Source organism: Euleptes europaea, chromosome 1 (assembly GCF_029931775.1).
Source record: "Euleptes europaea isolate rEulEur1 chromosome 1, rEulEur1.hap1, whole genome shotgun sequence".
Taxonomy (NCBI): Eukaryota; Metazoa; Chordata; class Lepidosauria; order Squamata; family Sphaerodactylidae; genus Euleptes; species Euleptes europaea.
This window is the reverse complement of record NC_079312.1, coordinates 40,444,300-40,471,688: the sequence shown is the minus strand read 5'-3', so window position 1 is coordinate 40,471,688 and position 27,389 is coordinate 40,444,300. Positions and strand designations below refer to the sequence as shown.

Sequence of the window (27,389 nt, the reverse complement as noted above, 5' to 3'; positions counted from 1 at the left end):
TTTAGGATCTCTTTTTATATTTCCAGCCAGAACTCTTAAGGAAATGGCTCAAAACTTGCCTAAGCTTGAAATCTGGTATATTTGTTTTCTAAGTAAGGTGATCGTGAAGTTTGGCCACAGCAGTATTTAGTGCTAAAATAGCAAATGTCATTAACTGACTGGAGGCCTCCCCACCAAACTCCATTTGGGCCTGAACATGAAACATCTTATGAATGGGTTATGTTGTGATGTGTTGTTGGTGAACCTATTGACTTCCGAATGAAGTGATTCTGCAAGTCATGTTGGGTTGGGGAAATGATGAATATCTGCTATTAACAAATGATAACCGGGATTAGGATAATGCTGACATAGAGGCATCAGATCCTGATGTTTTATGGTGTACCATTTGAGGGCAAGCAGAGACGTTTTAAAGGCATTATGTAAGAACAGGTGTGTCTTGACGGATCTGCAGTTATCTTACAAAGTTAGAGTTTGGCTTGTCCAACTAAGGAGAAGGAAATTGCATATCCAAGATGTCTTAATGGAAAATTGCTTTCTATGATATTTTTAAAACTTCAACTTGATTTTGATTGTTCTCATGGAATTAACAAAAGAAGCAGTATCTGTCTGCCTGGAACTGTCACTGCAATTGTTTTGTGATGTTTTTCATAATTTCATAGAATCATAGAGTTGGAAGGGGCCATACAGGTCATCTAGTCCAACGCCCTGCTCAATGCAGGATAATTTATGCCTTAAAAAAAGAAAAAGAACAAGCAGATCTGGGCTGTCTTCCCCTTTCACTGTTTGTTTGCAGGGCAAATTAAGTGTGTAGTTTGTCCCAGACAATTTCCAGTAGTATTCAAAAACTCTTGATATTTTCTTTCCTAAAAATTATAAATTATGAAGCAGTAATTCAGAACATGGAATAATTCATATACTGCTGTTTTTTTTTTTAAGATTTTTTTTTCCTATTCTGGGATGGATGTTTTGTCCTATTGACAATTCTTGACAATAAACAGTTTGAGAACATTCAACTGGAGCATAAACTGGGAAACAAGTTAAAGACGTGGAGGAAATAGAACAATGGTGTTTGGCTGGGTTACATTTCCTATGCTGCCGTTGAAAAGAGGTTTTCCTGTAAGCTGCTGAAAAAAACTTCACAGTACTATGAGGAAAGATGTATTAATAAAATTTAGTAGCCTTTTGCTGAGTGTATAATTGTTCAGCTTTAACAGCTGCATTAAAAATCTGTATTATGAAGGCAGGTGTATTATTTGTTAAGTGCAGCTATGACCTTGCAAAATCAGATTTTTTAAAAGGTGGTTTTATATCCCAGGGTGGTGGTTGTTTTACAGAATAAAAAGTGTAAGTGATTAAGTTGTACTCCCACTTCTGGAGGCATTCTACCATAAAAAGTGCAAACAGGGAAGAATTTCACCCCCAAACATCTGGCTAAGGAGCCACAGGTGTAATGTCCCCCTTTTAAGGCATACAACATCAGGCAAGAGTACTCATTTCAGGGTTCACTCTTAGGTCCGTTCATAGGGTTGCCAGGTCCCTCTTTGCCACCAGTTGGAGGTTTTGGGGGCGGAGCTTGAGGAGGGCAGGGTTTGGGATGGGGAGGTACTTCAATGCCATCGAGTCCATTCTCCACTGAGGGAAGGGCATCTTCAATTCTGGGTGGTTCTCATTTGTTTGCCCGGGGAGGCAGGAAGAAAAGGGTTAAAAAGGGTTCCGCCTCCTGCTCCAGGGCGGGCAACCATCCCTTTCAGTTTTCAGTTTCTCTTCCTGCCTTCACCGGGGAGTGCACGCTTTGTAGCAGCTCTGTACTATTTTTCCTAGAGAGTTAGATTCTGTACCTTTTACTCTCTTTGTTCCTATTCCTCCATGTGTGTGAGTGGCTTACCTCTTGTTTTTCCTTCCCTCCTCGCTAATTCCTGCCAATCCTTCTCTGTTCGTCTTAAATTTAAAAAAAAAAAAAAAGGCGGACACTGTTTCTTCAAGAGGGGACGATTTCCTCTCAGAAGGAGACCACGATGACTGGCAATTCACGGCCGATCAGGACGACGGCCCCAGTCCACCAGGCAGCCGCAAACGCGGTTTTGCCGATGAGGAACCCTCCGGCAAGGCCGGAGTGTCCAAAAAGAAGTGGCAAAGTGGTCCGGTCTAGTGGGAGGGGTTATTTTCGAGGAGGAAGTAGGTTCAACGAGCCCCTCATTGAGACCTCAATGATCCTACTCAGGATGAAAGTGCTATTCCTAGTAGCTGTCACTTCGGAGCAAAGAGTATCTGAACTGGGCGCTCTTTCCGTTAACAAGGGACAAAGTGGTTCTGCGCCCAGACCCAACCTTTATTCCAAAGGTAAATACCCCTTTCACAGAGACCAGGAGCTCCACCTTCTGTCCTTTTGCCCAAATCCGTCCTGCCAAACGGAGTAGGACTGGAATACCTTGGACATTCGCAGGGCCTTAAAGATTTACATCGCCCACACGGCATCCATTAGAAAGACCGAAGCGCTGTTTATCTCCTTGTCACCGGCCAGCAAGGGTAACAAATGATCTAAGTCTTCAATCAGCCAGGCCATCAGACAATGCATTGTCCAAGCATACTCCTCCAGTCGGATTCCGGTTCCGGAGGGCATTACAGCACATTCAGTGTGTAGCGCAGCGACCTCTGCAGCCTTCACAAGACAAGCCTCTGTGGAGGACATCTGTAAAGTGGCCACTTGGTCATCTATTTCAACCTTCGTACGTCACTATAGAATAAATTCCTTTTCCTCAGCAGATGCGGCCTTCGGAAGGCGAGTCCTTCAACAGGTGACGAGCGAATGACATTCCCATCCGTAACAGGACAGCTCTTGGGGGTCCCAGAATTGAAGATGCCCTTCCCTCAGTGGAGAATGACCCTTGTTTACTCACCGTGAAGGGTCCTTCTCTCTGAGGTAAGAAGGGCATCTTCCCCACCCGGATGAGAAGACTGAAGAAGAGACTGGAAATGAAATGTAATACAAATAAAATAAAAAAGGGGGAAAAGAGGCAGTATATTTACAAAGGATTACTTAGGTCAACTAGGAAACCCAGTTAGTAACTCATGATGTTTATTCTTGTTGTTTAAATGTTGCAACCTATTGTCAAGTTTTCTAGTCAGTTGTTCCTGTTTCCTTGTTCCGGTTCTTTCAATGTTGATTTTCAGCTCGTTAATAGAAAACTGAAAGGGATGGTTTCCCACCCGTGGAGCAGGTTAAAAAACCCTTTTTAACCCTTTTCTTCCTGCCTCCCCGGGCAAACAAATGAGAACCACCCAGAATTGAAGATGCCCTTCTTACCTCAGAGAGAAGGACCCTTCACGGTGAGTAAACAAGGGTCATTTTCTCCAGGGGAACTGATCTCTATCGGCTGGAGATCAGTTGTAATAGCAGGAGATCTCCAGCTATTACCTACAGGGTCGGTGCTACCATTAGGCAAACTAGGCGGTCACCTAGGGCGCAGACCTCAGAGGGGCGCAGAACTGGCCTGAAGGGCACAGTTTTTAAACAAATTAGTTTCTTGAAAAAAATGCAACTGACAATTTATATTTTTTATTTTAAGATAAGTACCACAACAGTGCTACGGAACAGAAATAATATAACATCTTACAAAATATTTTCTACAAGACATCTGTTTTTCGAATTTGGTTAGGGGGGGGCACAAGTAGTCTTGCCTAGGGCGCAAAAAAGACCGGCCCCGGCCCAGAGTACCTGGAGGTTGGCAACCCCCTCTCCATTCAAAAGGGACGAGCCAGCGACAAGCAACAGCTTTCACTTGTATAGCAACAACTCCAAAATGCCCCAGCCGTCGTTCACAGCGACATCAACTAAAAAGTAGAACCTGGTAACAAGAACTTCACCCTGTGGGATCTAATGAACTCCCATAGACAATGAAAAGGAGCAGACTGTACCATTTTACACATATATCACAGTGGCTATACCACTGTCACTGTGTCAGTGTCACTGGCAACCAAGATCAGGTTAATTCATGTCATCGTATTCCCTATTACTATGTATGGGTGTGAGAGCTGGACAATGAAGAAAGTAGATTCCTTTGAAATGTGTTGGAGGAGAGTGTTACAGATACCCTGGACTGCCAAAACAAAAAACAAAAAACAACAACAACAGTGGGTTTTAGATCAAATCAAGCCTGAACTGAATCTGGAAGCTAAAATGACTAAACTGAGGCTGTCGTACTTTGGACATATTATGAGAAGACAAGACAAGAGTCACTGGAACAGACAAGAACGCTAGGAAAAGTTGAAGGCAGCAAGAAAAGAGGAAGACCCAACAAGAGATGGATTGACTCTATAAAGGAAGCCTCAATTTGCAAGATCTGAGCAAGACTGTTAAGGATAGGACACTTTGGAGGGTGCGTCGGGTCGCCATGCGTCGGAAACGACTGACGGCACTTCACACACACACACACACCACCACCACAACAGGGCCACTGTTCATCACGGCAGCAACAGGCTCACCCCACTACCAAGGTGGAATTACATCAGACCCGCTCTCCCCCCGCCTCCCCCCATCCCCTTTCCCAGCATCTAGAAAGGCCCATCCTGGAGGCGTCACCGCCTGCTTAGGAAGGCAGCTCCAGGGGGAGCAGGGGGCAGGAAAGGCGGCGGCTCCCCGCCTGCTGGGATGCCAACCTTTTTCTGGCCCAGGCGAAAGGGGGTCGGCGCGCGCCTTTGGAGAGCCGCCCGGGACCCGCGGCCAGGTGCGTGGGTCAGCCAGGGGGCTCCGGGCGAGGCCAAAAGGGCGCCCTCCTCTCCTGCCGGGCCTCTGCGAGTCCAGCTCCGCGCCCTGACCAGCCTCCCGGCCAGCCGCCTGGTTTCCGGAGGGTTGAGCCAGCGCCCCCAGGCTCCTCCTCCCGCTCGCCGCGGCTGCTTTCCCCTTTCTCTCCCCCACCCCCCACCCCCTCCCAGGTCAAGGGGAGCCTGGGCAGGAGCGGCCGCCCTGGCATCGCGCCCCTCTCCCCCTGGACGGCGGCTCGGGGCAGCCCCTCTCCCGTTCCTCGAGGTACAGCGACGCGCGGGGTCTCGCTTTCGCCAGGCAGGGGGTGGTCGGGGGCGCCCTCTGGGCTGGCTGCCTTCGCCGTCCGTGGCGGGGCTCGGGGGGAGCTGCGGCCCGAGGCAGCCCGATCGGCCTGGGGAAGGAGAGGCTGCGGCCCCGTGCAGAAAACAGCTGGGAGAAAACCCCGCTGAGCTCTGCGCTTGGTGCGCTGGTAGCCCAAGAAATGCATGGGGAGGGGCCGCGGGTCAGTGGCTAGGCGAGTAGGTGGTGAGCAAGACCTCAGCCGGAGACCCTGGAGAGGGGCCGTGGCTCAGTGGTGTAGAGCCTCTGCTTGGCGTGCTGAAGATCCCAGGATCAATCCCCGATGCAGAAGGTCCCGGGTTCAATCCCTATTATATTAAGAGCTGTGGAACACAGGCAGAAACAGGCTGTGGCTCAGTGGTAGAGCCTCTGCTTGGCATGCCCGGTGTCTCCAGTTACAGGGACTAGGCAGGTAGGTGACATGAAAGACCTCTGCCTGAGACCCTGGAGAGCCATGAAGAGGAGCTGTGGCTCAGCCATAGAGCATGCAGAAGGTCCCAGGTTCAATCCCAGGCGTCTCCAGTTAAAGGGACTAGGCAAGGAGGTGATGAGAAAGACCTCAGCTGGAGACCCTGGAGAGCCATGGAGACACTCAGTGGGGTAGAGCCTCTGCTTGGCATGCTGAAGGTCCCAGGTTCAATCCCCGGTGTCTCCAGTTAAAGAGACTAGGCAAGGAGGTGACATGAAAGACCTCTGCCTGAGACCCTGGAGAGCCATGGAGAGGAGCTGTGGCTCAGCCATAGAGCCTCTGCTTGGCATGCAGAAGGTCCCAGGTTCAGTCCCCGGCATCTCCAGTTAAAGGGACTAGGCAAGCAGGTGATGCGAAAGACCTTTACCTGAGAGCCGCTGCCAGCCTGAGTAGACAATATACTGACTTTGATGGACCAAGGGCCTGATTCAGTATGAGGCAGCTTCATGTTTGTTCCTGTTTACTTGGAAGTAGAAAAGAGCAAGGGTCCAGTGGCACCTTCAAGACTATCAATTTCTGGTAGGGTATGAGCTTTTGTGAGCCACAGCTCGCTTCTTCAGATGCAGCTAGAATGTGAGTCCATCTAACCTTAAGTAAAGACAAGTGCATTAGACACGCAATGTAAATGTCAAAAGTGAGTACGTGACATTAGCAGGCGTGATTGGATTAGGTGTGATATGTAAACGGGTAGTAGGTGTGGAGAAATTAGCATTGGCAATGAGACAGGAATCCCAGATTAAGTCCAGGAGAATGCATAGTCCTAAACTTCATTATTAGTTGCTATTCAGCAATCTCTCTTGGAAGTAATGCATGTCGAATTGAGCTGCGCTGGAGGAATTGTGGCAACGGGAAAGCACACTCTCTTACTTGACAGCTCTGCTTCCAAATTTCTATTAAACTGCAGTTGCGCCATAGCGGCAGACAGACAGTCTGTAGGTACTCAGAATCACTTTTCTTTGTTATTATTTTGCATGTACCAAGCAAGAAACCTGGAACTGAAAAAGGACCTGGAGATAGCCGATGAATGGAGCACACTATCCACTGCTTGAGAACACTGTTTCAGGAAGTTGACACTTGGGTATCTCTACCTCTCCTCCTTACCTAACCAAGCATTCAATGCTAGAATCTTAGCAATGTATGTGGAAATTGGCCACTGGGCCACTACTAAATCATTGTTGTTAGTAAAGTACAAGAATTGCATGCAGCATAGATACGCAGGGGTTCCACTGAGTGTACTTCCAAGTAAGCATATTTAGGATTACATCTCACTCTGTGCAGTGAGATTAATCAAGTTGCTAGACATCTCTTATTCCAGAATATCATGGGGCTCTAAAATATAACAGTGTATTATTCCCATAGCAGATATGCTCTTTGTTCTGATATTTTAATCTGGTCGCTCTGCCTACAATGCTGAAACCGTATATGAAGATTTTGATTTCCCTTGGTTTTGTTTCTACTGTTTCCCCACTCCTACACACATGAGGCCAGCTGGGTGACCTTGGGCTAGTCACATTCTCTCAGCCCCACCCACCTCACAGGGTGTCTGTTGTGGGGAGGGGAAGGGAAGGCGATTGTAAGCCGGTTTGAGTCTCCCTTAAGTGGTAGAGAAAGTCGGCATATAAAAACAAACACTTCCTTCTCTTCTTCCTCCCCCCCTCCCGCCATGTGGCTTCAGCACATTTCTCTGGCCATATTTCCATATAATCCCCATCATTTGGGTAGGCATTTCACGGCTTTTAATGAAACATTCAAGAGAATCATTCCAAAAGTCTTCTTGTGTTGCAGAAGAGTTGCATCTGAACTGGTTCTCCCTCCCCCCTTAATCCAAGGAGACTTCCTAGGGCTGAGTTTCTCCCTCTAAATGTAGAATCTCATAAAAATCATGCACAAAATACACATCAGGGGCAGTTGATCAGCGGTTTCTTCCCTGCATTTTTTTTTGCTTCCACTCTAAATTTAGTGCCTAAGAAATGAAGCCCAAGGGAATCTTGCATATTTTCCTAACTTGATCTTCCCATGCCTGCCTTGGGAACAGCAAATACTTTGTGTGTTGGTTCAGCATCAGTAATGGTAATAACTTTAAATAACTGAGTTAGACATGGACACAAGCTGGTATACAGAAGAGAGCGTTTCTGGCCAAGTGATTAATAGCTGCATGCTAGAATTAAGGACTGAAAAGAGTCTGGCTGGTTGAAATTATGTCATGCTTAAATCTTTTTAGTGTTTCTTTTTAGGATTGTTTGACTGCCATGTTAATGCTGCTTGCTTTTGGAGTGCTGCTTCAGGAAATCTCGGCCAGTGTTCCAGATGAAAATCTTGCTGATGCCAGCAATATTCCGGAAGTGCCATTGTTGAGCTATGAAAACATCAACTTGCCAGAAGAGCATATCCCATACTTTTTATATAATAACCAGCACATTGCCACAGTCTGTAAGCGGGATCCTCATTGCCCATATAAAGTAAGAACTTCTTTACTCACTGAAATATGATGATTTGGTTTATTCTTAGAATCTCAGAGGTTAATTCTTAGACTCGCAGAAGTTAAAGATGGTTCATTTTCCAGACAATTTCAGGGTTTGGAATTACTATTGTTTAGACCAGGGCTTCTTAAACATTTTCCACTCATGACCCCTTTTTGACCGAGAAATTTTTACGCGGCCCGGGTATATAGGTATATAAAATAGGTATACAAATCAAACATTTACTGACAATAAATCATAAAAAATTATTTTAAAACAATTCTTTGGTATACATATAATTTTACCATTTACTGTTGCCAAATTTTTCATGACCCCCACATTCAGTTATGCGACCCCATATGTGGTCGTGACCCACAGTTTAAGAAGCTTTGGTTTGGACTATTAAGTGAGGTGTATGTGTGTGGGGCCCTGACCTGGATGGCCCAGGCTAGCCTGATCTCAACAGATCTCAGAAGCTAAGCAGGGTCAGCCTTGGTTAGTATTTGGATGGGACACCACCAAGGAATACCAGGGTTGCTGTGCAGAGGAAGGCACTGGCAAACCACCTCTGATAGTCTCTTGCCATGAAAACCCCAACAAATGGGTCGCCATAAGTCGGCTGCGACTTGAAGACACTTTACACACATATGTGTGTGTGGGTGCATTTCCCACTAACTGGTTATGTGAGGACAGCGACCGTATCAAAATGGGATAAACTAAGTAGGTCAGCAGAGTTTAACTCTCTAAAATCATTTCATTCATGCCTTCATTAGACTTGTTATTTCAAATACCGTGCCGAAACATAAGAAGTAAGACTGTGATTTGCATACTTTGGAATATAGCATTTCTGCACTGAAGTTGACCCCAAGACTATTTTAGTCTTTAGGGGATGCAAAGAAGTGCACATCCTAAATATTTGCACAAGCACAATAGACACTGATATAATAGCATGATTTGCCCCACTGACCAGTTGGGAATATCTATCCAAAGTTTTTATTTGTTCATACACAAAATTTTAGTGACCTGCTCTGTGGCCCATAATCTGACAAATACCTATATACATCTTTACATTTGTGCAGCTTTATAGTTCCTCTGAAAATATCCATGTGAAAAATTGGGCACAGGGTACAACTCTTTGTAATTTTTGATGTATTATACAAGGTTCTTCAGATTATCTGTGCGTTTTTACAGCCTCCGGGTAGTTGTTTTAGCAAAATGGAAAATTAGAAACAAAGTTAATCTTGTTTAGAAGCGTGGATCTTTGGGAATCAGCTGTAAGTTGCTATAACATCGTCCTATTTTTGTTTTCAAACTGAGATCTTGTCTCGCCAGAAATACTTGAAGAAACTGAAATCGTGTTGGGGGTATGAGAAATCCTGTAAACCAGAAAAAAGGTTTGGGTATCCAACATGTGATTATGCGGAGGCAGGGTGGTAAGTATGCATATAAAATACATGGAGTGCAATTGCATACATTAAGTTGGATCCAACCAGTGGTAAAAAAGGACAGGTCCCCTTTGACCCCCCCGCAAAGGCTCTGCTATTAATCATCGACCCGTAGGTGCATAGAAGCTTGCTTTCTAAAATAATAGCTGAGACTTGTGGTCACTAGAATACTGTACTGGATGCTGTGATTTTTTTTAAAAAAAAATCCTTCAGCCATTGTTTGCCTTCTGTGGCTCAAGTTGTTAAATACAGTAGGACTTTATGAACTGGATGGTAGCTGAACAGGATCTGTGGCTATGAGAAGACCTCAGAGTTTGGCAACATCAGAGCTTAGAATTCTAGGATTGAAAGGGACCTGGCAATATGTAATCTAACCCCAACATCTCCACCACTGGTCACTTCCCATCTCAAATGCCAACAAGCTCCATATACGCCTGAGCAAACAATCAACGTTCATGGCAAAACAGAGGCATCTCTTTTTATTCCCTCCCTTAAATTGTTACTTGGCAACCTGTTTTATGAGAGGGCAGTTCTTATTCTTATGCTGTATGTTGTTCTTCAGTTGAAGCTGGCATTGTGTCAAATCAATACTGTCGTGCTCTTTCTACATGCTAGGGCTAGAACTGTCGAGGAGGCTCAGCATGTGTTCTGGAAGCAAGCTGATTTTGGTTATGTTAAAGAGAGGATGGATGAAATGAAGACTCACTGCAGACCGAAGGCAATGGTAAGCATCTTGGTATATATTAAAAATAAATTACTTTCTACATCTACATCCCAGCTTCCTACTACTCTTTAAAATCCAAATTGTTTCTTATTTCGGTTTTGTTTGTCCGTTTTTTCCCCCTTGCAGGGAGATTCTTCACTTGAATGTTCTCGTTATCTTCAGTATTGCAGAGCAAAGAATCTGTACATTGATTTAAGAAGCCCAACAAGGAACCACGATAGGTGCCTGGCTGACTTATGTTCCCTGAAATGCATAGGAGAAACTAAAGTCCAAATAGTATGCTAAGCAGCTTCCTCTTTCTCGTAACTGTTCATAGCTCTAAGGATCTGCGAGCGCATTCTTCCCTTATTCTTGAACCTTTTTCATCAATAGACGTGTGTTGGTACCTAGAAATCCTTATAACTTTAATTTGGCTAAAGATGATGGGGAATGTTGCCTCTATCTTTTTGTAGATCATGTTTCTGATTGCAGAGCCTCAGGGATCAGAAGTTACTTATTTTGCTTTGTAGGGTTCAGGGCCATTTTCACTTTATGTTCTGTTCCCTGCCTTGATTTCTTATTCCTTGTCAGAATATACTTATTGGTTTGGATCCAGACCACTTCAAATGGAGTGAAGTTGATGGAATGGATGCTTGCTGATTTCCCACCCTCCCTGCAGTTCCCTACAACCCCTGAAAACCTTCTTTGGGGGGATCTTGGATACATGCAGCATGGCATTCGAAGGGCAGAAATCTTGACCAAAAATGGTCAGTTCTACAATTAGGTTAAAGAAGAGTGGGGGCCATAAGGAAAGGGGAGTCCCACTTACTCTTGTTTGCTCTACTCCCCCCCTATTTTCTTTCCAGTGGAAAAACTGGGAAATTTTGGATAACACACAAAAAAGTACCCCACCATATGGAACATATTTGTTTTTCTTTCTGGAATGAGTAAAACACTTTTAAGACAAGGTTTTATTCACTCAAAATGTACAGCAAAGTCTAAGGACTGTTTTCAGTTTTTCCATTGGAAAAACTGGGAATTTGGGGGGAGCATGACCCCCCTGGTAAAATATTTTTTATTTTTGGAAATGAGTGAAACGTGCTAAAATAGCTGTAAACACAGAAATGTGGATTTTTCTTATGATCAAATGGCCGAGTTGGGAACACAGATGGAGTGGACCTATGTATTGTTAAGTATTTCCTGAAATGGTACAGAATACACTGTACTCAATCCACACTGCTGACCTATGGGTTGTATCTAGCCAACCATGAGGGGAGTGAAAGTAGTCTGTCTGCGGAAAACAGATTTGAATTCATATTGAGTGGCATTAGAGTTGGATTTATTTTGAGGCAGTGAGCACTATCTAAGCATATGCAGTTTCTTTCCAGTGTATTGTGTGTGTAAAGTGCTGTCAAGTCGCAGCTGACTTATGGCAACCCAGTAGGGTTTTCAAGGCAAGAGAGTAACAGAGATGGTTTGCCATTGCCTTCCTCTGCAAAGTGACCCTGGTGTTCCTTGGTGGTCTCCCATCCAAATATTAACCAAGGCTGACCCTGCTTAGCTTCTGACCAGATCAGGCTAGCCTGGGCCACCCAGGTCAGGGCTTCCAAAGTATTACTCTTTCACATTAGCTCTCAGTTGCATGCTGAAGCATGTTGCTGAATTGGTGCCAACCATTTTTGAACTATCTAGTTAATGGAGAGAATTATTATCTGCTTGCTCATGGGAATTCACGGGCTCTGCTTTGAAGTTTTTTTAATATGCTAACAATTTTTTTAAAAAACTTTAGATTTAATGAAGACTTTTTCCAGAAGGAGCAAATTGGAGGTCATTGTAATATGGATGTTAAAGCTTTCCTTGCGGAAGGCCAACGGAAAAGTCCTCTACAATCTTGGTAAGATTTTTAGCTCAATCCGTTGTCTCTTATTAAGATAAAGTAAAGTGTGATCGAGTCACAACTAACTCTTGGTGACCCCCTGAAGTTCCAACCTCATGGAGTTTTCAAGGTAAGAAATGAGCAGAGGTGGTTTGCCATTGCCTTCCTCTTCATAGCAGCCCCAGTCTTCCTTGAAGAAGAAGAGTTGATTTTTAAATGCTGACTTTTCTACCACTTAAGGAAGACTCAAACCGGCTTACAATCACCTTACCTTCCCCTCCTCACAACAGACACCCTGTGAGGTAGGTGGGGCTGAGAGAGAGGTGACTAGCCCAAGGTCACCCAGCTGGTGTCATGTGTAGGAGTGGGTAAAGAAATCCAGTTCACCAGATTAGCCTCCGCCATTCATGTGGAGGAATGGGGAATCAAACCTGGTTCTCCAGATCAGAGTCCACTGCTCCAAACCACCACTCTTAACCACTGCACCACGCTGGCTTGGTGGTCTCCCATCCAAGTACTGACCCTGCTTAGATTCTGAGCTCTGACTGGATCAGGCTAGTCTGGGCTATTAGAGCTGACAAAATGCTGCTGTGGAATTACCTGGATTTTTCCTCAAAAAAATAAAAAAATAATAATCCTGGATTGTGTAAGACTGGGCATTCTCCTTCTCTCCCATCCAAACACCAAAAAGATCACAAATAGGATTTGTAAAAAGAGAGGGAGAAAAGAGAGGTCAGATAGTGGCCAAGATGAAGGTTATTGCAGGCCCTGACCCAGATATGAGAGACATTATGTGAAGTCTTCTTTAATAAAGTACTGACTTTCATGTAAAGAAAAGAAGAAGAGTTGGTTTTTATATCCCGCTTTTCCTCTACCTTTTAAGGAGCCTCAAAGCGGCTTACAATCGCCTTCCCTTCCCCTCCCCACAACAGACACCCTGTGAGGTAGGTGGGGCTGAGAGAGTTCGGAGAGAACTGTGACTGGTCCAAGATCACCCAGAGGCTTCATGTGTAGGAGTAGGGAAACCAACCCAGTTCACCAGATTAGAGTCTGCTGCTCATGTAGAGGAGTGGGGAATCAAACCCGGTTCTCCAGATTAGAGTCCGGTGCTCTTAACCACTATACCACTACAGAAGTGTTCAGCAGTAGAGACTTGAGAATGCAGTGTAGCATGTTCTTTGTGCCTGTATCTAAAGAAACATGTGACTAATTCCTTGGAGCCAGAAGTGCTTTGAGAGTCTTTCCTGACTAGCAGCCCCATCACCACCACCAACAGTTCAAGGTAGAAAACCTCTCATCTAAAGGAAGTTTCAAAACCAGCTGTGAAGCGACAGCTGCCATTCAAGGGCTTGCAGTGGTTCAAACTCCGCTAGGCACTTCTGAAGTAGATCTTCTGCTACCAGTCAGTACCTCAGTTACATAAAAAGGTAATGGTTCCCTGTGCAAGCACCGGGTCATTTCTGACCCATCGGGTGACGTCACATCTCGACGTTTACTAGGCAGACTTTTGTTTATGGGGTGGTTTTCCAGTGCCTTCCCCAGTCATCTTCCCTTTACCCCCAGCAAGCTGGGTACTCATTTTACCGACCTCGGAAGGATGGAAGGCTGAGTCATCCTTGAGCCGGCTACCTGAAACCAACTCAGTTCCATACCACATGAAAAACTATTAGCTCAACCTCCTCTTGTTTTTATAACAATTTCATTTAGCAATTTAGCTTCAGTGTTGCAAAAATGGCTTTAGTCCTTGCGAAGCCAAAACAAAAACAAAAAAGATCTACGTCATACGGGCTAAAAATACAGTAACTTATTTAGTAGCTTCTGATTTTAGACTGCTTTAACAGCAGGTTTCCAAATACGTTGCTGCTACTGTGAGAAATGCCACAAATCCCACTTCCAACTCATTTTGGGGAGAAGCCTCAGCGCAGAGCGTGGTTTACATGCGGAAGGTGCCAAGTTCAATCCCTGGTGATTTATAGCTAAAGAACTTCAGCTAGGGGGTTCTAGGGAAGACCTTTCTTTGCCTGGGGCTCGGCAGAGTTGTTGCCAATTGAAACAGAAAATGCCGAGATAGACTAAGACAGCTTTGGAGGGTAGTATATGGCCTGCTGCTCTCTTCCCCTCCCCAGCCGCGCTTCTGAAGCTTTTGAGCTTTAGCAGCTCCCGGTACAAGCTGGAACCTTGCTGGACTGCTAAACGGATCCTGCTAATTGGTTTCAAATTCTATCAGTCTTGTGCCTGCAATCATTAATAACTTATGTCTTTGGGGAAATGTCTTTAAAATCATGGTCAAAACACATTTGACACGAGCCTAGATGTATTCAGATTAGCTGGATCATGGATACCTGGGCAGAAAGCCATCCTCTGTCGCTCTCTCGTGAAACTTTTCCCCAGCCCTTGATTTATAGATCAAAGATGTTGCTTGCTTCTGAGATCAAAGGCAGAATTTAACCTTTTGAAGACATACCGAAGTAAGCTTCAGTTACAATTAACAATAATGTTAATTGTCAAACTTGGTCAAACTTTGCCAATATTGTTAGGAGAAGCCCGAACCTGGGATAGGTTTTGCAGCTTCTAGAAAACAAAAGCATCTTGGGTGACTGGCTGTAATTTCAGGTTTGCTGAGCTCCAGACGTATACAGAACTGAACACCAGTCCTATGGAAGACGGTAGTTGCGATGTTGTCATCGACAAGCCAACTTATTTCATGAAGTTTGATGCAGGTACAAGATATTCTTGTTTCTGTTCTGTACATTGAAATTCTACACTGGCAAGAGATACTATATTTCTATGGGCTACAAGGTGTGCTACTTCAGAGGATCTTCTGTGACCATCAGCACAACCGTTGGCATGCCAGTGTGGTTTTTCTGTGTGCTGATGATTCTCACAAATGGCAACAGCGTGGCAAGCCACTGCTCATATTGATTTCAGCCCCTCAGTGGTGTCATAGGCAGATCACTCACATTGCCTGTTAACATTGCCACTGCAAGTGGGCCTTTCGGGATGTGCTGAAAGTCAGTGGCCATTTATGCTTGGTAATTAGCAGCATGTTCCAGGCTGAATAGCCCTGCATACTTTTTTGAGTTTTTCACGGTGAACCGTTGTTCAGGAAGTGACTGCAAAGTCGGCGCATACCTGCTTTGTATTACTTAAAAGCCCCTTTAACGCGACCTTTTGTCATTGCTGTGCCCCCCACACCGAAGAATCCCCTGAAGGAACCATGCAAAACAACAGCCGCGTGTTAGCTATGCAAACGGCGGTTGGCTAATGGAAGCAACAAAGGAGCAGGCAAGTGTGTGTGTGTGTGCAGAATTTCTCCTTTTGTATTGGGACCGTGAATAGTCATTGGAGGGCGAGAGATTCAAAACAAATAAAAGGAAATATTTTTTCACACAACGCATAGTTAAATTGTGGAACTCCCTGCCCCAGGATGTGGTGATGGCTGCCAGCTTGGAGGGCTTTAAGGGGGGAGTGGACATATTAATGGAGGAAAGGGGTATTCATGGCTATTAGAATGGATACTAGTCATGCTGCATACTTATTCTTTCTAGTATCAGAGGAGCATGCCTATTAATTTGGGTGCGGTGGAACACAGGCAGGATGGTACTGCTGCACTCGTCTTGTTAGTGGCTTCCTAGAGGCACCTGGTTGGCCACTGTGTGAACAGACTGCTGGACTTGATGGGCCTTGGTCTGATCCAGCAGGGCCTTTCTTATGTTCTTATTGTAAAGGTCGCATTTAAAAAAAGAGCTTTGAGCGAGCTTCAAACTTGACCCTGCAAAAATGGCCAGCGTTTAATTTCTTTGTATACCAGCAAGTTTCCACACGTCCCCAATAATTCTGCGCATATTGTGCACAGGTCTGAAGTCACCATGAGTATACAGCTTGATTACGTGGCACTGGCTATGTTAAAAACCACCCCTACCATATAGTGAGCAGGATCCACCAGACTCTTTTGTTGAATGAAAGGATTTCCGCCCCATGGATCGTGTCTTTCTCAGCCGCTCCCTCCTGCTGCAGAAGAGAATGGCCCCAGAAATGATTTGTGGTGTATTTTTGGGCTACAGCTGGGTGATGGGAGAAAAGAAAGTCACACTCCATGAGCCAAAATCCTTCCATCCACAGGAATGCTCCAATGGATCCAAACTACTGTGGGTGTTTTTGTGTTATTTCTTCTTGGTGCCAAGAAATTACTCTTAGGCTGTTGTTCCTGAGGCTTTGGAGGTGGGCTCAAAGCCTGGCTGAAGGACTGGCATTCCAATCAGTGTAGCTAAATATAAGATTGTTTTCATTGTCAGGCTGGAGTGAAGGTGCACGCTGTTTAAAATTCAGAACAGTTATACAATGTCCTTTCTATCTAAGGAAAATTAAAACTCAAGACCTCTTGCTTCAGAACAGCTGAGCCATTAAACAGAGTTACTGCAGTCATAATGTTAATGTCTACATAGCACTTTTCTGAAGTGCTCAAAGTTCTGTGTACGCCACGCCCTTACAAGAACTGTGTAGGATGGTATTATTATGCCATTTTTCCCCCTCCATGAGAGGGATGGTGATGGTCAGGAGATAGCGAGACTCAAACCGGCTTGCAATCACCTTCCCTTCCCCTTCCCACAACAGACACCTTGTGAGGTAGGTGAGGCTGAGAGAGAGTGACTAGCTCAAGGTCACCCAGCTGGCTTCATGTGTAGGAGTGGGAAAACAAATCAAGTTCACCAGATTAGCCTCCACCGCTCATGTGGAGGAGTAGGGAATGAAACCCCGTTCTCCAGATCAGACTCCACTGCTCCAAACCATTGCTCTTAACCACTACACCACGCTGTCAGTTGTCCTGTAAAAAACAAACAAACCAGATATGAAGGTTTGCAGGTGAATAAAAATGGGGGTTCTGTACACACAACCAACTTAATTTTCCCTCTGTCTCTCAGGTGTTAATATGTACCACCATTTCTGTGACTTTGTCAATCTTTACATCACTCAGCATGTTACCAACTCATTCAGTACAGATGTCAACATTGTCATGTGGGATACTGTAAGTAAGAGTTCCTGCTTTACAACAGGATGGTGTCCGTAGTTAAAATGTATTCTTTCATGATATGTACTAGGTTCTCTGATGTGACCTCATTTAGTCTGATGCAAGAGATGGATAGTAAAAGTAAGGGGTATAGTCACTGCTGCAGAGGGGTGCTAGTTTGGCTTTTGTGGTACAGCTGTCTATCTTTTATCCTGCTCTTCCTCCGAAGAGCTCAGGGTTACATGTACATGCTTCTCCCATCTTCCATTTTATCTTCACAATAAACGAGCAAAGTTGGTTAGGCTGGTAGAGATGACTGGCCAAGGTCATCTAGTTAGCTCCAAGCCTGCGTTTGGATTTGAACCCAGATCTCTCCAGTCCTAATCTTCCATTAGCTATTGCACTACATTATGGTCTCATATAAGCCACTGTCAGCAGAGAGAATGGTAAAGTGAAGCTTTAAAACACTTATTAAAATTATTTATATCTTGCCTTTCTCATAAGACTCAAGCCAGTTTACAATATGCATCTTTCTAACAGGGTTGTGGTCAAAGGGGGTAAGTCTTGGTTCTAGGTGGGAGTGGGCTCGTTGCCCTATTGTCCACACAGAGCACCTGTTAGGGGTATACATATGAAATTCCCAAGCTGAAAATGTACCCGAAAATGGCTTTTCGGGTAGTTCTGTGTATTAACAAAATGAAAAATGGAATTACGGTTTTATTGAAATATTGATTGGTTTTATCTCTGTATGGTAACTCAAGAGCCATGTGGGTATGAAGCTGTATAAAAATAAATAGTGCTTCCTAGCATGTTGAGTGCAGCTGACCTGGGTCGTCTGCAAACCATGCTTTTGTGGATGTGACGAGAAGTACATTAGTACTGACAGCAAAGGAAGTGGAGATGAAGTTTTTGGGGATTGCACAGAAGGAATTCAGAGGGCTGCACGTTAGAAAAGCGAAGCAGTGAAGTGAAGCGTTACCTTTTATTTTTCCAGTAGTCTGGGGATATATTATTGGCATATATTGTATTAGGGAGGGCCTGTGGCTCAGTGGTAGAGCATCTGCTTGGCATGCAGAAGGTCCCAGGTTCAATTCCCAGCATCTCCCAGTTAAAGGGACTAGGCTAGTAGGTGATGTGAAAGACCTCTGCCTGAGACCCTGGTTAGCCGCTGCTGGTCAGAGTAGACAGTACTGACTTTGATGGACCAAGGGTCTGATTCAGTATGAGGCAGCTTCATATGATACGAAGCACTGATGCCTTCTAATGCTGAAGCTTTTTGTAGCCGTTTTATATGAAGCTGCTTTACATGGAGTTGAACTAACCTTTCATCTAGTCCTATGATTGAGGACAGCTGCAGGTAATGTCAATGCTGGCCTCCCTACTCCCTCCTCCCTTTTTATTTAATGAATTATGGGGGGGGGGGTTGCCTGCTTTAGCAGGCACCACATTATACGGTGCCTTTGTGTTAATGTTTTTAGAAAGAATTTTAGAATGATATATGATAGTTTTAATATATTTTATTGTTATGCTGTTTAATTGTTGTTACCCACCCTGAGCCTGGCCTTGGCCAGGAAGGGCGGGTTATAAATTTAACAAATAAATAAATAAGATTGTCTGATGCCCTTTAGGTAGTGGATGCTCCTCTGCTGAGCTGTGACTTCTGCCTCCAAATTCTAGCAAAAATTGTTGCTGAAACTAAAACTGTTCAGATAAAAACATGATCCATCTGCTGCTAAACGGAGCCCTTCAGATTTTAACTGCTGATGTGTTTGCTTTGTGTTTTAATTTTGGGAAACCAAACAGTGCTCAGGAGTACAGAGAAAAAAGGTGCCAAAATTATGTTGAGAATCTATACAAACATGGAACTGATTCGAATTGTTTGCTGCTTGCCCTTCACTTTTGCTTATGTTTGTGTTTTTACCTAGAGTTCCTATGGATATGGAGACTTGTTCAGTGAAACTTGGAAGGCATTTACCGACTATGAAATAATACACTTGAAATCATATGATTCAAAAAGAGTATGGAATTGTTTCTAGAAACTTCTTGTGCATGGCGTTTTTGACTATTCCAAAAGCAAGTGTGTCAGAATCAGCTCTGTAGTTACATTGCTTAATGCATCCTTGACCTTGACCTTAGTTAAAAACTGATCCATTGGTTCTTGCCTTAGCTGCAGTGGCTACTGTAGTTAAAGTGTGTGTGTGTAAAGTGCCGTCACGTCGCAGCGACTTATGGCCACCCCTTTTTGGGGTTTTCATGGCAAGAGACTAACAGAGGTGGTTTGCCAGTGCCTTCCTCTGCACGGCAGAGGTGGTCTCCCATCCAAATACTAACCAGGGCCGACCCTGCTTAGCTTCTGAGATCTGACGAGATCAAGCTAGCCTGGGCCATCCAGGTCAGGGCTGTAGTTAAAATAGTGCTACAATTTCACGAGTTTCTAAATCCACAATGGTACCCCAAAGATTAACAAATGTATAATATTACAACCCATAGTAGCAATGTGAGTTTATGCCTAAATAAATGTCTTGATCTTTAAGGTGCTACAGAGTTCTTAGTCTGTTGAAGCAAAACCCAGAAACATCACTATCCTGCTGTGACGGGTATCTGAAGGCCTGTTGTTATCTGACTTGGCCTGGTCAATAAGCATGCTTTTGGGCCTTGTCATTCTAACAGGACTGTTAAAAGTGGCAATTGCATTCATACTAAATTCATAATTAAGATTATATCTGGTCTGTTCTGCCAGCTTCTGCTAATGTGAGAAAAATGCCAGAGCATACTAAGTATCTTCAAAGCGTGCCCTGTACTGATGCTAGTTCTTATACCAGATGTGGATACTGATTGCACCCTTGGAAAGTCCAGAGGGCAGATGGCCTGGAGGTGCCTCTCCTGAGCCCTCCTCCCAGACCCAGCCTGTTGGGGTTAGGGGCAAGAAGACCAGTCTGCATGAGTCCAATCTGCCTCTGGGTGGAGGGAGATCAGTTTTTGGGCAAGTCCTACCATTGCTCAGCACTTGGGTGACAGCAGCCACCTTGGCTGCCTGGCTAGCCGGCTCAGTGGAAGAAAAAGAGGGGGCTGCACCAAAACAAAATGAAAGCAAAGAACCCATTGGTGCAAGGGAAATAATATTTTAATAAGTTCTGTAACCCCAACGTTAAAGTTGGGGACGCACGGGATGCTGAAGTAGAAAAAAGATCCCCCTGAAGAAGCTTACGTGAAACGCATTGGGGTTACAGAAGTTATTAAAATATTATTTCCCTTAGCCAGCTCAGTGGTAATGCCACAACAAAGCTGGCCACCATGTGTAACTCACCCAGGCTGGGTTCCCCTCCATTCTGCCGGAGGAAGGTGCAGAACCCTTTTCAGAGCCATTTTGACCTCCCACTCTGTTTCTGCAGCCTTCTGCATCACGCATTGATTTGCTTTTATGGGTTTGCACTGGACTAAAGTAGTAAGCTGACTGCTCGCAATTATGACCACCAGCAGCTTCTGCACGTTTATTTTTATAGTCCTATTTAAGAAAAACAGACAGACATAGCTGTCACGAAAATATTAGCAAATTACATCATAAAAATGCAATGAAAGCATATAGCGCTTACATAATGGTCAGTATAAGCTGTAGTGACCTCTTTTTAGCTTTGCACTTTTTAATGAAATTGTAGCATTCGATCAAGAACTCTGACGCCTGTCTATGTAGATACTGTAGGGATGGTGGGTGTCTGTTTCATTACTGTTTTTTCTCTTTTATTGCGTAGCGCGTAATGCTTTGCTCCACTTGAATTCCTCCCCCCAATATATACACATACTTTCTCATCCTACCTAAATAAAACCAGGAATCCAGTGGTAACAACGTTTAATCTAGCATAAGCTTTTGTGAATCAGAGCTCACTTTGTTAGATGCACTGGAGTGTACATCTGACAGGTCGATGCTTTTGTATTCACAGTATTATATTATGTTGCAAATATAAAAGTATCAACCTAGTTACCATATACATCCATGCATCTGATGAAGTGAGCTTTGACTCACAAAAGCTTATGCTGGACTAAATTTCGTTAGTCTTTCTGAGGAGGAATTATCATCCTACATAGTTTGCTGTTAGTGTCAGACACTGTCTTTTTTTCAGTCATTTGTGCGGTGCTTAACACAGAGCCAGCTCAGATGGGTGATCTGATCTGGTTTCTGATGCAATATTAATAGGCCCTGCTTTATAGTCACCCTTTTTAATTATGCATTAGGAGTTCCACTGTATCTTGTTAATGATAATGATCTTTCTTCCCAGGTGTGCTTCAAAGAAGCAGTTTTTGCATTACTGCCTCGAATGAGATATGGCTTATTTTATAACACTCCATTGGTAAGTAAATATTTCTTCTTTTTAATTTTTTTCTTGGGGTGTTTTTATGCGTTCTGTATAAGAAGTGTGAACTTCATAACTAGGTATGTAAGGTGTAAATGTTTAATACTTAAAAGCTATTATGTTGCATTAAAGTGCACAAGTAAATTATATTACCGTACAACTGTTCTGATTTCAGATCTCTGGCTGCTATGGTACAGGATTATTCAGAGCCTTTTCCCAGCATGTCCTACACAGATTAAATGTCACACAAGACGGACCTAAGGTATTAATGCTGCAGTATGTAATTTCTAAGAGTGGCAGTTGTTACCCAAATGATAATTTGATTTGCACGTGCCATTTCTCCTCTCCCCTTGCTTTAAACTCCACATCTGTCATAATCTGAACACGACATAAATATATTTTCTACTGTTCACAATCCAGCCAGGTATCCCTGTTTCTACTGGCTTTCCCGTGCGCATATTGTGTTGTGAAATGTGTCAAGCTGGCTGTCTCAGGCTTCCTTTCCATGATGAAAGGGATATCATCTTTTCAAATGCAACATTATTTACTCTGCTTCTCTGGGTATAGCCCATGACACCTCTGTGTTCTCTGTGGATGCCTTGTACACAGACAGTGTTAAATGTTCAATAAGCTGTCTAATCGTGGCTGGCGCTTCTGCTAATTTCTCGCGAAGGTGGAAGCAGAAGGTTCTATACTGTGCAGTAATATAGTTGGAGGCCATTAGTGAATCAACCACCAGTAACAAGCCGAGGAGAGGATAATTTGCCTAAAACCATTGGATAATCCCAGCTCTGCCAAATGTTTGAATTGCTTCCTGCCCAGTTTCTCAATCTACAGGGACAGATCATGGCTTTCAGTTAATGGGGTTATTAAATTATTTTAAATAATTCTTACAGTGTTTTACAATTTACCCCTAAAGGGTTCAATGCATTTTTAAATCTGGAAGGCAAATAATCTTGTAAAGTGGGTGGGTTTTTTCCCTTACTGCCATTTGTTTATTCATAAAACACTGTGTTTGTCTGTGACTGCCCCTTTTCCATTCTGAAATAGCATGTGGTGATATGGTCTGTTTGTATAGTTTGAAAGCCTTTCTTGTTCTTAGTTCTCTCTGTGTGGGTGGGATATTAGGCAAAACATATAAGGGGACTCTTAAATAGTTTACAAGTTATTTTATTGGCAAATACTTCTTTGTGGGAATGAAGCGACAGAGAAAAGAGAGCATGTGCTATGAGCATCTATTTTAAGGGCCCTCTCAAGAAGTATGTGGCTCTCCTGTGTGTGGTATAAATGAGGCGATTAAAAGAAAAGGACATTTTAATCACTCTGCTAATTGTTTCCATTAAGACCACTAATCTCGTTGTTGTCAATCAGCTGGTCTTTCTCTTCCCCTTTCTCGCTCCCATTAGAATTATTGCATGACTTCCCCCCCCCCTTTTTGTGTTTTTCTAACAGGATGGAAAAATCAGAGTTACAATACTCACCCGAAGTACAGAATACAGGAAGATACTAAACCAAAATGAGGTTAGGTTATTTTCTTAAGGCACAGTTTCTGTAGAAGAGTAGGCATGTGGGAATGTTTGTGGATACAAGGGAACTGGTGGGGATGGGGTGGGAGAGAATAAAACGAATACTGTGCTAAAATGCTGGGTATTTTTTCCTTTCCTAGCTTGCCAGTGCTTTGAAAACACTGTCGTTATTTGAGGTCCAGATAGTCAATTACAAGTACAAGTAAGTGTACCTGCAAGGATGGTGGTTTTACTGGGGTGGCAATCCTAATTGTAATTACTTGGAAGAAAGTCCTTTTGAAATCATTGGGGTTCTAGGAGAAGAAGAACGTGCCGTCGAGTCGCAGCTGAATCATGGCGACCCCTTCTGTAGGGCGTTCCATGTGATGAACAGAGGTGGTTTGCTATCGGCTTCCTCTGCATAGCGACCCTAGGTTTCCTTTGTCATCTTCCATCCAATACTAACTATGGTCACCCCTGCTTAGCTCTCAAGCCCTGGCAAGCTTGGGCCAAACTGGGATAATTAATTAGGCTGCTAGGGATTTAAAAGGTCTCTCAATTTCCCCTTAAAATACAAATTTGAAAAATATGCAGTAGCTGGTGTTGAAGTTAATTTATATATTTGAGTTTAGGTAATATTGTAGTAATGCAGATTTGTAAACAAAAATGGACACCAGACTCTGAGATACTTTCTGAGCCAGGATGAGAACTTTTCGGTGGAAGGGTGGTCTAAAAATATGCTATATAAATGAATTCATCTAAATTACCGAAACAAATACATTCATTTGCAAGTCAGCCTGTTTAAATTCTTTGGTGAAATTATATACTATTCTAACACATTTTTTTGTACTTAGTTGCAAGCATATTTTATTTTAGTTTGCTTCTTGTCATGTTCCAGTAGTATAAATGATATCTTTGCATGCTGATGAATGTGGGGGCAAGGGAGGGGGGGCGAGAAAAATAGCTGCACTTGTTGCACATCCGTTCTTATGTTTCCCCCCCCACCCCAAGGGAGCTTGAGTTTGCAAAGCAGCTGAAAATTACACACAATTCTGATATATTCATTGGAATGCATGGAGCAGGACTTACTCATCTTCTCTTTCTACCAGACTGGGCTGTCATCTTTGAACTGTAAGCCTCCCGTTTTATTCTTATGCTTTCGCTTTATTATGTACTCCCACAATGATGGTACCCTACCATTGCATACCCCAAAGAGGGTTCTCATTTGTTTAATAGCTGTAGGACAATCAGGGAGATTTGGCTCCTCGTCCTGCTTAGTAGCTGTAAAATTAGACATAAAGCTGATTTTTTTTTTCAAGACAGGAGTTACTTCTACATGAATTTGCCTTGCGTGTTCCTCTAGGGATATGGCTAGTGGTGATTAATTGTTATCTTATGCCATTAAAGGTTTTTGAATTGAATTGAATTGAATTGGCTAGTGGTGGCTATTGAGCGAGATGGGGGGAGAAAGGTGATTCTGAGGCTGCCCTTTGGACTGACGAATGTCCAGTTCCCCACTGTGGTCTCTTCCATGGATTTTTAAAACGCCAACTGCCCACAATCCGGTAAAAAGAAGGGTCACCCGCTTTAATTAAAGGATTGTTAGCATGTAAGCTGTGTGCTCTCTAAAGACCTCTTATTTGGGAACCTGCTAGACCAATGGTGTAATTATTTATGAGGGAAGTAGAAATTGTTTTTTCTTAGATATTTGACTAGACAGACAAGACACAGGTGGAGATGAACAACAAATGTTTATTTAACAGAAAATAAATTATTTAACAGGGTAAATGTTTTGTATGGATTGCCTCAATGTATAAGCTGAAACAGGCTCTCAGCCTCACACACACATCCCATAGGTTACAAGCTTTCCCCAATGAGAGTAACCACTTTGTAGCCGAGCTGCAGTCAAGGTAAATAAACCCCGAGAGGAGATTTGATTCCCCTTTCTCCAGACAGTTTGTCTCAGTTTACAAAGTTTCACTGGAATGCAATTCCACAACTAACAGGATTCTTCCCTGGATCAAGGTTGCTCTGTTAACACAGAGAACTCCAGTCCACAGAGCCTGTACACCTGAAGTAGGAATGTTGGGCCCTTAATAGGATGATTATGTGTTCCACTACAACAAGCTTTCTTCCTTAAGCTGACCACAAACCCTAACTAAAAACCAAATAAAAACCGGGCTAAACTGATGCCCTTATCCAGAGCCATGAAGACCCCCTTGTCTGAGGGAGGGACCATTGAGGCGTGCTCGCCCCCTCCCAGCCATTGGAGTTTGGTGGGCTCTGATTGGCTGACAATCCCTTGGATTTGCATGAGGCTAAAAGGATTGGTTCAGAGCCCCCTCACTGACAGCAGGTGAGGCAGGACTTTTGGGGATGATTGACACAGTTGACTTTATTTTATTTTATTTATTACATTTCTACCCCCCTCTCCCCAACCTGAAGGTCAGGCTCAGAGCGGCGTACACGGTCTAAAACTGAATAAAACAGTAACCCATTAAAATAGTTTAAAATACAATTTAAAATAGCCCAATAATGCCCCTCAATGGGGCCAAAACTCCAGAGACAGAAATTTGCAGGTAATAAAATTAATCTAACCGCACTCTAAGGTGGTATAGAAGGGGTGGTGCTCAGCAGCGGGTAAGTGGGGAGAAGGACTAGGGAGGCCAGTAATTATAACTGGCCATTAAAATTAGGGATTCTTAAACACCCTCAGGCTGAGCTCACATTCTGTTTGCTGGACGCAAGCAGGGGGACTTATTTGTTTGTTTTGTTAAAGCGATCCATCAGCATCCTCTCTTTTAAGTCTGTGACAGCATTTCTAATGTAGAGCACTGTACCTAGATATGGAGAACTCTGGAGCAAAATGAAGAACTCCATCCCATTCCTACCCCTTTAATCCATCTTCCTTCTACTGGAAAAGAAAGCCTCAGCCTGTCTGGTCCCCATAGGATGGGATTTCAAAATCCATCTGTCCCCTTTCCCCCTAAAACACAAAGCAGGTGCCACAATAGGGCTTTGCCCTCGTCTAATGTCTTATCCTTTTTCCTGCATATCAATAGGTACAACTGTGAAGATGAACGCTGCTATTTAGATCTGGCAAGACTGAGAGGTGTCCACTACATGACCTGGCAAAGGAAGGAGAAAGTATTTCCCCAGGATCAGGTAGAGTGCATGGGTGTCGGAGGGAGAGGGATGGAAGTGTCCCCAGTTTTGTTTAATTGTTTAAAGATTTGTTTTACCATTCTTGGTTTGTGTGCATGAAATATGATACTGCTGCTTCAGCCCAAATTAAATTCTCTGCTCTGATTAAGGAGTCATTTTATATTAATAGCTAGAGGAGGAAGAGAAATGAAATTAATTGGCCATTCATTCAAGCTGTCAATAGTGTTGCTGTTAGGTGTTTTCTTACTTGACACTGTTGCTTTAGGGTGGATCAATGAATCAGCGATTATGAATTAAAATAATTACTCAATTTGCAGCTTGTTTTCCAGCAGAAGGGCTGACTTTGTTTGCTTCCTTAACTCTATTTTAACTCCCTTTTCTTCAGGGGCATCATCCAACACTCGGAAAACACCCAAAGTTTACAAATTACTCCTTTGATGTGGAAGAATTTGTCCGCTTGGTACTTCTGGCAGCTGATCATGTGTCACAACATTCTAAATGGCCATTTAGGAGAAAACAACATGACGAATTCTAGGCTGTACTGCAGTGTTTATACCAGGGGTCCCCAATCTTTTTTTTGAGCCTGTGGGCACATTTGGAAGTATGACACAGGGTGGTGAGAACAACCACAAAATGGCTGCTGCAGCTTACCTTCAATCACACAGTGATGATCCTTGTGTTGTGATGGCAGCTGTTGCCAAAGCAGTCTTTTCTTTTTTTTAATGTACAAAACCAATCAAATCACCAAATGGCCAAACAGAAGCCTGGCTAGGCAAAAGCCCCACTTGGCCATGCCCACTGACACTTGGTGGGCACCGGATGCGGGAAAAGGATAGGACATGAGAAGAGGACAAAACACTTGGTGGGAACCAGAAAAAGTGTCGGTGGGCGCAATGGTGTCCACAGTCAGCGTGTTGGGGACCCCTGGTTTATACAGTGTTTTTTAAAAGCTAAAGTGTTGAACGTGTCGCCTATTTTGAGACACAGTCCCAAACTGCTAACTTTGTTTTCCTGGAGGAAAAGGAATGGGAGTTGCATCTTGGAACTCTTCTCCCTTCCTATTGTTATCTCTGTATTTTTATTTATGTACTGTCCTCCCCCTTCCTAACGTTACTTGAGAAGTTTATTTATTTAATATGATGAATGTTTGCACTGCTTTGTCCTCGTGTTGTCACTTCCACTGCTAGAAATGCTGACCGCTGCTTTAAAAGCGGGGACCAGAGATAAGCACACTGGGTCCAGTTGAAGGACTTCCTATCGAAGTCCTTCAGGAATTTTTCAAGGTTTTGACACACCACCACCCTCCCTC

The 27,389-nt window shown here is 43.7% G+C and overlaps 1 protein-coding gene across 3 annotated transcripts; it reads left to right on the top strand.

Moving 5' to 3' along the window:
* Nucleotides 1-7,687: 7,687 nt before the first annotated feature.
* Nucleotides 7,688-26,651, top strand: EOGT (EGF domain specific O-linked N-acetylglucosamine transferase). 3 transcript variants are annotated; one of them, XM_056859284.1, is made up of 15 exons: nucleotides 7,688-8,029; nucleotides 9,362-9,462; nucleotides 10,090-10,198; nucleotides 10,325-10,419; nucleotides 11,967-12,071; nucleotides 14,667-14,773; nucleotides 16,976-17,079; nucleotides 18,987-19,079; nucleotides 21,336-21,407; nucleotides 21,586-21,672; nucleotides 22,863-22,931; nucleotides 23,077-23,138; nucleotides 23,927-24,046; nucleotides 25,978-26,080; nucleotides 26,466-26,651. In XM_056859284.1, the coding sequence occupies exons 1-15, from the start codon at nucleotides 7,820-7,822 to the stop codon at nucleotides 26,613-26,615; spliced, it is 1,587 nt and encodes a 528-aa protein (XP_056715262.1). In that variant the 5' UTR covers nucleotides 7,688-7,819; the 3' UTR covers nucleotides 26,616-26,651. The 3 variants fall into 3 exon arrangements, with proteins under 3 accessions (XP_056715262.1, XP_056715253.1, XP_056715270.1); XM_056859275.1 differs by having other exon boundaries at nucleotides 9,347-9,462; XM_056859292.1 differs by lacking the exon at nucleotides 21,586-21,672 and having other exon boundaries at nucleotides 9,347-9,462.
* The last annotated feature ends 738 nt before the right edge of the window (nucleotides 26,652-27,389 follow it).

Bases quoted from the DNA above. Each gene is read 5' to 3' on its own strand.
- EOGT (XM_056859275.1), top strand. From the start codon at position 7,820: ATGTTAATGCTGCTTGCTTTTGGAGTGCTGCTTCAGGAAATCTCGGCC. The intron at 10,199-10,324 runs GTAAGCATCTTG...TCCCCCTTGCAG, and splicing joins ACTGCAGACCGAAGGCAATG to GGAGATTCTTCACTTGAATG. The intron at 23,139-23,926 runs GTAAGTGTACCT...CCCCACCCCAAG, and splicing joins ATAGTCAATTACAAGTACAA to GGAGCTTGAGTTTGCAAAGC.